Source organism: Asparagus officinalis, chromosome 6 (genome assembly GCF_001876935.1).
Source record: "Asparagus officinalis chromosome 6, Aspof.V1, whole genome shotgun sequence".
Classification (NCBI taxonomy): Eukaryota; Viridiplantae; Streptophyta; class Magnoliopsida; order Asparagales; family Asparagaceae; genus Asparagus; species Asparagus officinalis.
The window spans coordinates 75,675,814-75,685,611 of record NC_033799.1 but is presented as its reverse complement, the minus strand read 5'-3'; the positions used below and the strand labels follow the sequence as shown (position 1 = coordinate 75,685,611).

The following is a 9,798-nucleotide window of genomic DNA, read 5'->3' as shown; positions in this document are numbered from 1 at the left end:
CAAGGGTATATAACTTGTTCACATTTTCAGAATATGCTTCAGTTCTTTTTCTTTCACAACAGCGCATTAAGTACTGGGAATATACTACAGTAAGGTGAACTGAGCCTACTTCGGTTTTCTTTTCATTGGTCCAAACTGCAGCCCATAGTGGAGGGTGATACCTTGATAACATACTAGGATAAGTGATAATAACATATTTATTACATTTTTATACCCTCATTATCTATTTTGTTTAAATAAAAATGTTACTAATAAACATGTTTCATCTTAATTTGCAGGTTAATCAAGAATTAATGAATAAAAGCTCAAAAGAACTCAAATTTCCTTATTTTTTAACCTTTTATTGAAGCCCGGGATCAAGCCAAGCAATTTACAGAAGCCGAAGAAACAAGGATCTAATATGAAAAGAAATCAAGTCAAAATCATGTTCAAGATGATTAGCCATAAAGAAACGACGATATCACTCAATCAGGAAGGTAGAATTTAACCTATAATATATGAAAATCGTCTATCTCGACGAGACGGAGCTGACTGTATTTTCAGAATTTTCAAATTACAATCGATTAACTGACCAATTGGTTCGTAACAAACTTTTATGGCTAAGATTTAATATTTGGAGCCCAAGTAAAATCTAATGGTTCTTGTTACTTGCTGTATAGGCTATAAATAGGGGTAAATGGTAAGGGGTTTGAGTATGAAAATTTTTATAAAAAGTCTATTTGGAGTGAAGAGTTACTCTTAATTAAGAAGACCTTCTAAAATTATAACTTTTTATTACAATTAATAAAATAATTTTTTCACCTCTTCATATTTTTCTTTTCTTCTCTTTATTTAATGATGAAGATGGAGATGAGATTAAGATGACGACCAAGATGAAGATTTGCCTTCATCAAGAAGCTAGAACCCTCTTAGAATGTAAATTTTCTCTTTTATCTTTTTATTTTCTTGTAATATTTTTTTCTTACTTTAGATATTCAAGGGGCTAGAACCATCTTGAATTAGATTTATTTTTATGCATTGTAGAGTTGATTTACTTTTATGTTTTTATTTTCTTACAATTATCTTATAGTATAGATTTATTTTCTTGCATAGTTTAGATTTTATTTTCTTGCACTATTCACCAAGAGGTTAGAACCCTCTTGGAAATTAGTTATTATTTTTGTTCATTCTTTTCCTTTCATTCTCTCACATAGAGGCTAGAACCCTCTTTGGAGTTAGTTTTTATTTTCATTCTCTCTCTTTTTTATTTCTTTATTTTTATTTTCTAAGATGTGAAATTAATTCTTATAGGAATTCCAGAATTGTAGGAAACTAGTTTAATTTATTTTATGAATTGTGAATTACTCTCTTGTGCTTAAAATGATCATGTTTAGGATAATCAACTAGAGAACTAATTGGTAGGAGGAATTCTAGAATTACTATCCAGTTATTATTTTCATGAATGTTGATTTTACTTGGATGATAATTTGATAGGTTATGCTTTTATGTGGTTTGATAGTCTATGCTTAATAAATCTAAAGTAAAATGTGATAAAAAGAGAATGATTTATAATTTATAATTGAAATTGACTAGTGAATTCAATTCTATATTCCGCACATCTTTAATTGAATCCTCCATCCTTTACTTTCTTAATTTTCCTCTTTATTCTTGATTTTTCTTTATTTGATTCTTGATTTTATTTTCCTTCTATTTTCCTCTTTATTCTTGATTTTTCTTTATTTGATTCTTGATTTTATTTTCCTTCTATTTCTTCATCTTTCTTCCTCCCCTCTCACTCTTTTATTTGATTCTTGATTTTATTTTCCTTCTATTTCTTCATCTTTCTTCCTCCCCTCTCACTCTAGTTTTATTTTTATTTACATATAGTCACAACCACTCTCCTCATATCTCTCCACAATCACACATTTATCACTCCTAATTGTCGCACACGCAACTTGAGAATCACTTTTGATTAATTCCTACAACATATTTTTCGTGGGATTGAACATTATTCTATACTATAACTTTTTTGTGCACTAGCAATCTCGACATATTCACAAATACCCCATCAATAATGTTTTGCTTCTAGGATGCCCTATCATTGAGATCTGAATTCATGAATTCTGTATGTAATGTCGAGTAACCCACGTTTTAAGTATTCCTTTCATATGGAAATTTAAGTTTCATTTTCTTGTTGTCTCGAAACATCTCACGACAAGTTCAGTAGTTAAGCAAACCATAACGATACCTGATGTGAAGCATATAAGAGCAGTTCCCTTCGGTGCACACATTGTTTGGGGCATTGACGGATGTGGTGCATGCACTCTAATAGAATCCATGGTTGAAACTGCAAAAGAATATGGACATTAAGCAACCGATTCATTGTTAAAACTGCAGAAATTATTCCTCGATCTCCTTCCAAAATTAGACAAATTTTCAAAACCGACCTGTTTAGAATTTTATTCCCAAAAAAAGACTTATTTCAAACTTAATTTCAAAAACCGACCTAGTTGGTTGAAACAGGGTCGGTTTTTGAAAAAAAAGTTCCCATACTTCATAGGAGTTGAAGTCTCGTGAAGTTTTTATATAACAAAACTTCACGGGACTTCAACTCTTGTAAAGTTTGAGAATTTTTTTTTTTAAAATTGACCCAGTTTTAACCAACTGGGTCGGTTTTCGAAATTAATTTTGAAATGGTTCTTTTTTTGGAATTTTTTGACAAACAGGTTGGTTTTGAAAATTTGTCCTCCAAAATTTTGTCAAAAAAAGAAGAGGGGAGCTTCATCAAACTCGCAAGTTCACTAATGAAGTATCCATACCAACATGCAAAATGATGCGGTAAAGTAACAATCTAGCATTGATAATGAACAAAATTCTTGGCGCAAATTAGAGAGTTTCTCACAATGCTCACTCCTAAGAAGCTGGCCGCCGGATAAGTCCCCGATGCAAGCATACAACTTCAGAGACGGGAAGCAACCGTCGTTTCGCAGCGCTCGGGCCCACGAAACGCAGCTCTCGTCCACCACGAGCATCACAGGCCGTACAGCTTCCATAGCCGATTTCGCCTCCTCAAAGCTCTGCATTTTACAAATTCAAACCAAAACCCACCAAGTTAATGCAGTGCAATTTATCTCCTTCATCGCCAAAAACCACCAACTCTTACCCATCTGTAATTGAGGGGAGCGGCGATCCCCCCGACAAGCATGACCGCCAGCAGCCACTCCACGTAAAAATCACTGAAACAACCAATTCATTTGCAAACGGTGAGTTTAAATATCACACCTTTTTTTTAATTTTTTTTTTTTAGGGAGGAGTTTACCTGTTGAGCGCGGCGATCGCAACCACGTCTCCTCTTGCTATCCCGAGCCTTTCGATGCCGAGGGCGAGGCCGACGACGTCTCCGACGAACTCGTCTCCGGACCTCCGGCGATAGCCGTCGATCGTGAGCGGAGAACGTCGCCGGAGGCGGCTGAGGCAGTGGCAGATGTGGGCTTGGGAATGGGCCATTTTTTATTTTTTTGGAGGGAGAAGCCGAAAGGAGGTGATGAGAAGGATAAAGGTTCAACGAAGGGAACCACAGGATGAGAGATATTTTGGTTGGACTAAAAGGCCCTTGTCATGGGTAAGATAGGGTTCTAACCAATTTGGATTTGAGGAGGGACATGATGGTAGTTTGGTCATTATAGCACGAACAGTGAAATACTGTTTATGTTACAGTAAAAAACTGTAGCATAATGTAAAATATTTTTCACTACAGCATTAACATTTTGGTCCTTGTTTGAAGTATAGATATAATTTCTAAATCATATGTATTAAAACTTGGATTATTTTTTAAGTATAAAGGAGCAAATATGAATTCTATATCAAAGCTATTAAAACTTGCATCCTTATTTAAGTATAGAGGAGTAGATATAATTTTTAATTTAAACATACAATAATCAAATTAAATGCATTAAAACTTAGAGGGAAATAAGTTTAAAATGCAGTGTTTAAAAAAACAGGGGGAAGCACAGGGTGCACACCAGTCATATATAGGGCTGTCCAAACGGTCGGGCAAACCCGGGGCCCGGACCCGGGCTTGGGCCCGGGCGGGCCGAGCACCGGGCCGAATCGATTATTTTCCTTTTTTAAATTTCAAGAGTACATAATAATAAATTAAACGAAAGTTTGATAAAAAAATCAATCATGCTATTAATCACTTGTAATTATATAATTTAAAAATATAAAAGTCTTAGAAAATAAAATAATAAAAATAAATTCTTTATTAATAATCAGTTAATCAATAATAATTATAAATTTATTTTAGAATTTGTTGCATCACAATAGATGAATACATTCCAACTAGACTGGCACCTACTCATCTATATCACTATCATTTGTAATTTTTTCCAAAATAATTTATCACAAATTTTCAGGTAAGAAATAAAAATTACAAACTAATAAATAATTTCTACTCTTTATCTCTATCTGTTATTCCCAAATCTTCAAGTTTATCTTCAATACTAGCCATCCGATCGATGCTTTGAGTTCTCTTCTTGTACCTCCACCAATCTTGTAGGCACATTACCTCATGTACGGTATACAAATCTAACGATGTCTTGTAGTCGTTGATAAAACGTCATGTTGTGCTGAAGGCGGATTCCGAAGCTACCATGAAAATCTGCACTGTTGGTAAGCCATGAGCCATGATGGAGAGTATAGGATATGAAACTATTCCATATATTCTCCACCATTGTAAATTATCAAAACTATTATTATTTTTTTACTTTTAACTAAAGATACAGTTAAATATTGTTCAAATTCAAAAACTTTCATTGATGATCCAGATCCACCAGTTAGCTGAGCTGTCAATAATTTCCTATCAAAACTCTTACGTTTGCCCCGACTTGAACTCGTATAAGCAGAAAGCTATAGGTTGATGTGTACTTACACCATATCTAGCTGCATACTCATCATATAATCTTTAAAAATAAATTCTAGTAGTATTATGATGAGTAAGAGCAGTAATAGTTTGACTATCATCAGTGTCTATTATCATATTACTATACAAAGAATTTAACAAACTTCGAAGGCCAACATCCTTCAAACATGGATCAATAAGAACCCTCAAACAAAAAATAATAAGAATAGGCCTAAAATACTTATTAAATCTGCTTTTTATTTGAAAAATAATATTTTCAAAATAATTATCCATATGATAATTATTAAAAAAATTAATATTTAAAACTTGTAAAGCATAGTTGGGTAATAACAACCAGATAATAACATAATAGCATCATAAAAAATTTATAACATCGATCTCTTTTACACTATATATAACTGACTATTCATCCTTAATTATTTCATACATATTACCAGAGCTAGAACTAGAAGTATAGAAAGTAATACAATTATTTATAATTTATTTATACTTTATTGCTACATTTAACATTGCATAGGTAGAATTCCACCTATGGTCAACATCTTTTGGAATAAATCTGGGTTTGATTTTTTTTTCTTTTACACAATTTTTTTCATCTTTTAAGTCTTTTGTTCAGAAGCATTATGAGCATAAGCTACTATCCTAACCTTTTATGTCATGGATTTAATTTCATCAAATGCACTTTGAACAATTAAATTTAAAATATGACACATACATCTAATATGAAAAAATATCGCCATGACATAACAATAGTAAAGATGATTTGATATGATCAACGGCTTTATTATTATTACTTGCATTATCTAGTGAAAGAGAAAATGTTTTTTTTCTAAAAATTTTAATTTTATAAGTTCTTCAATTATTAAATTTGTAATATTAATACCACTATGTGAATCTTCAAATGCAATAAACAAAATAACTCTTTAAAATATTTGCTAATTATCATCAATTTAGTATGTTGTGATACATAAATAACCAGTTTATGCTCTACATGTCCAAATATCAGAAGTTAAAGAAAATTTACAGTTTAAACTTTGAAAAGAAGAAATTATTTTTGCTTATTCATCGTGATAATATTTTAAAATATCACGTTGACAAGTTTGACGAGAAATTCCTTTAAATGCGGGGGAAAAGTCATCTATAAACATATCTTCAAATTCATCATCTTCTACTAATTTAAAAGGAATGTTTTTAATAATAATAAACCTGATGATGCATTTCTGACTCGGATTGCATCATAGTTCCAACTACCAAGACTATCGGAAGATGAGGATATTGTCAAATATCACTTTAAGGCGTTGCCTTACCTTTGTTGTGTTTCTCTAAATGGTGTTTGAGGTGGTTGGTGCCGCTTTTATAATGAGCTTGGAAAATATGGCCGCATAACGCACACTTAGCATTCTGGCTGAGAAGCCTATCGTGTTGATCATTGGTGACTTCTATCTTCTTAAAAAAGATCCACACATCGAATCTTGGCCTTTTAGGAGATCTAGGTATAGAATCATCGCCACCGGATTCGTGATCAACATCGGTAGGAGTAGGAGGAGTAACTGTAGCTCCTGTAGTAGGAGTATTTAGACTCATTTCAACATCGGGAGTTGGGATTTGCCTTTATAATTGTTGTGCGCAGCAGAAATTTCGGCAGCACCTCCGGTGCGCAAGGTGCACAACAAGAAATTAGATCACAATGAAATTCTAGTTTCTCAAAGGAAACAAGAACCAAAAGCCAGATATCTCATCAAAGTGAGATATCAGCTCTTCCTCTCGTCAGCTCTAGGACTGCGCGTCGAGGGAACCTACAAGCTATTACAAATCACGGCAAGAACACAAATTTTACGTGGTTCGGCAAATCTCCTACGTCCACGGGGCAAGGAGGTGGGAGATATACTAATAGAGGGAGAGATACAATTGGGGTTTACAATCTCACAAATAAAACCCTCTCACAAACTCTCAGATCCCTTACACAAATACTCTCTCAAAGGGATGCACAAAACCCTAAAAGGGACTACACAAAATCTCCTCAACACTGTTTTCTCCTTTTTTTTTTCTTTTTCTCCGCAGCCTCAAGCTCCTGCCTGCAGGAACCAGCCGAAAAAAAGAAAAAATAACAGCCGAAAATTCCTTGCACACCCCTGCGCAAAACCCTAGGTAGCTATTTATATAGCTTTGAAAGTTGGTTGTTTTTGGGTGGGCCGGTTCCGCTCAAAGAAAACGCGGTTTCAAAAATGTAATCTCTTCAGGTGGGTTGTGTTCACGTGGGTTGTGGCCCCCCACTGGAAACCCACATTCACAATTCTCCACCTCGGTGAAGTTTTTTTCAAAACTGAGCCGACACCAAAAACAACCAAATGTCCCACTCATTCGACAACAAGTCGGGAACCCGAACGAAAGTCCAAACAATCTCACCCCATCAAAATAGTCCAAACAATCTCACCCCATCAAGTAGTAAATGTTATTTTCCCTGACCCAACCCATTTGATTGAAGAATTAGAGAGCAAAAGAGAGTATTAGAGAGTATTAGAGAGAAGTAGATGAGTTTTGGATGAGAAAAATAAATAAAAATTCCCTCTATTTATAGAGGCAGGCCCCTAGCCAAATGATCAAAATACCCTCAAAATTTGGCATTTTTAAATCGTTTTGGGGCTTTTTGCTCAGAAACCAAAAAATGGTCGTTATGGCTGTTTAGACCAGGTCGGGCCCGATCACAACGATGCCTGGCCCGGGCCTCGAACGCCAGCGGAATGTCGGCATCGGGGCCCGGCTGGTCTAGCCCGGAGCAGTCCGCACCAACGTGACCTCGGTTGGCGGTCCCCGCGTCGCGTGCTGTCGCCGGCCCGCCCGTCTTAGGCTAGGCTCGGGCCCGGACATCTCGACCTGCGTCATTTTGCGGCCGACATGGGCTGCCTCGCAGTCCAGTGCAGGCGCTAACAAAGCGGCCCGAGCTTGGACCCTGCTGGGTCCGGTCCTTGGGCCCAAATGGACAGCCCTATGTTTACCACAAAACAAGAAAACACAGAACAACATAGAAACGACAAATAGTATCACTTGAAGGCTGAAACCAATACAGCTGAAGCGGCTTAACTATGCAACACCAAAAACACTGGGAAACCAAAAAAAAAAAAAAGACCAGATGTTACCCGTTTCTTGCTCGATTCCGCCCCATGCACCCAGTTTCTTGCTCAGTGACCCAACCTAAAGAAACATTTAGCAAGAGGAAGGAATTACCCTTCACTTCTCCAGACAAGATGTAATTAAATACAGGGATTCAATTTTGTGTCTCAGTGCTATATATTCCCCTCATAAATCGAGCAATATCAAAGGGTTTTTTTTTTTGTAATACTAAGTTAAAGGGGGGTTTTCCATTAATTGTCCAAAATTAAAGGGGGTTTTCTGATATTTAGCCTTTAGTTCATTAAGCTTGCGAGTTGCGTGTGTGGGTTTCTTTTTATTTTTATTTTTATTTTTATTTTTTTTAGGAATCAAGGATTCTATTATAAAGCATCAAGCATGATATCAATACAGATATGATCTGGACCATCACGATTGTCCAAAAATGAGGTACATTTATATCTGCAGGCGAATTGGGCTAACTTACGTGCACAAATGTTACCCGTACGACGAACACGACAAACCTGAGAAGAGTTGAAACATTCGAAAAGGGACCAACATTCGCCAAAAGTTGTCATCCGCCAGACGTTGCGGGTGAGCAATCGCTCCATGCATCATGAGCACAAGCTCAAGGCAATCCGATCCGAGAATTATATTATTCCATATCCATGAGATTGAGCAAGACGGAGCCCTACTAAAAAAAACTTTTGCTTCAGCATCAAGAACGGCAGGAGGAGGGCCGAGAGGTGCGAAAAGAGCAGACGTGATGGCCTAGGTGATTTCAAGCAAGGGCCCCCAGAGAGCCGGGCGATCAAAATACGCAGAAGCGTCGACATTGATTTTTACTGAGGTCAGGATGATTAGAATGGGGGTAATGATTGTTGCGCGCTTTTGTGGAAGCGTGCTCGCACACCGAACGAATCCGTAAGCCACGGGAGAAGATTAACAAACCAAACACGAGCACAATCCAAACAAATACGACAAACCAATCGCAAACACAGAGATATACGTGGTTCGGAAATTTGCCTACGTCCACGGGCAGAGGATAGGAAAATTTCACTATATCGAGGAGAGTACAAAAGGGTTACAATCACTCGAACACTCGAACAAACCCTAACCAATGATCTCTCAATTCGCTCACAAGTTCTCCCTCTCAAAGTGCTCAGAATACTCTCTATTCTCAAAGATATATTTATTTACTTTTATTTCTCAAAGATATATTTATCATTTTTTGTTCATGTTTTTTTTTTCAGATAATGGCAGAATCGATGGTTCCAGCTTTCGAAAAACTTAATTGCAATGATGAATAATGTGAGGGATGTGATCGATCAGATGCTGTTGGCAGTATTTTCTCATGCTGTATGTGTTGCGTACCATTATCTCTCCTGGATGAAAGTTTTCTTTCAGTTTTATTAAATAAAATGAAACCACCTTGATATGAATATCAAAGAATATGATATACAATTTAAGGTATGAATTGCCAAATAACACAGATTTGAGGAGTAATTTTGGTCAACAGCTACCATGATGCCATTTTGAGCATTACTTCACCTTACCTTCCCTCCTTACACCTCCCCTACCAAACCAAGCCTAAAAGTGAGTAAAGATTCATAGCAAATTTTTCTGTCATCAAATGATGATGTAAAGCAAGTGAATATCCCCACATCATTAATTTATCCAAGGTCAAAAGAAAAGTTTAGATTGGATCAAAAAAAAAAATTGATTAATACTTTTCATTTCATGTGGGAAAAAAATGAATATCTGCAATTTATCATTTTCAGAATGTCGAC

General features: G+C 35.9%; 1 protein-coding gene across 3 annotated transcripts in view; it reads right to left on the bottom strand.

Annotated features, from left to right (window-relative positions):
* LOC109845137 (2-succinylbenzoate--CoA ligase, chloroplastic/peroxisomal) overlaps positions 1-3,528 on the bottom strand; it is a 6,918-nt gene extending 3,390 nt beyond the window's left edge. Inside the window, exons 1-4 of one of the 3 annotated variants that reach the window (XR_002248232.1) lie at positions 3,299-3,528; positions 3,143-3,215; positions 2,882-3,056; positions 2,228-2,326 (exon numbers count right to left, since the gene is read on the bottom strand). Coding sequence is in view for 2 of the 3 variants with exons in the window: in XM_020414351.1 (XP_020269940.1) it covers positions 2,228-2,326; positions 2,882-3,056; positions 3,143-3,215; positions 3,299-3,486 (535 nt within the window). In the remaining variant the exon portion in view is untranslated. The remainder of the gene's footprint in view (positions 1-2,227; positions 2,327-2,881; positions 3,057-3,142; positions 3,216-3,298) is intronic. The other 2 variants (XM_020414351.1, XM_020414352.1) reach the window with 2 other exon arrangements.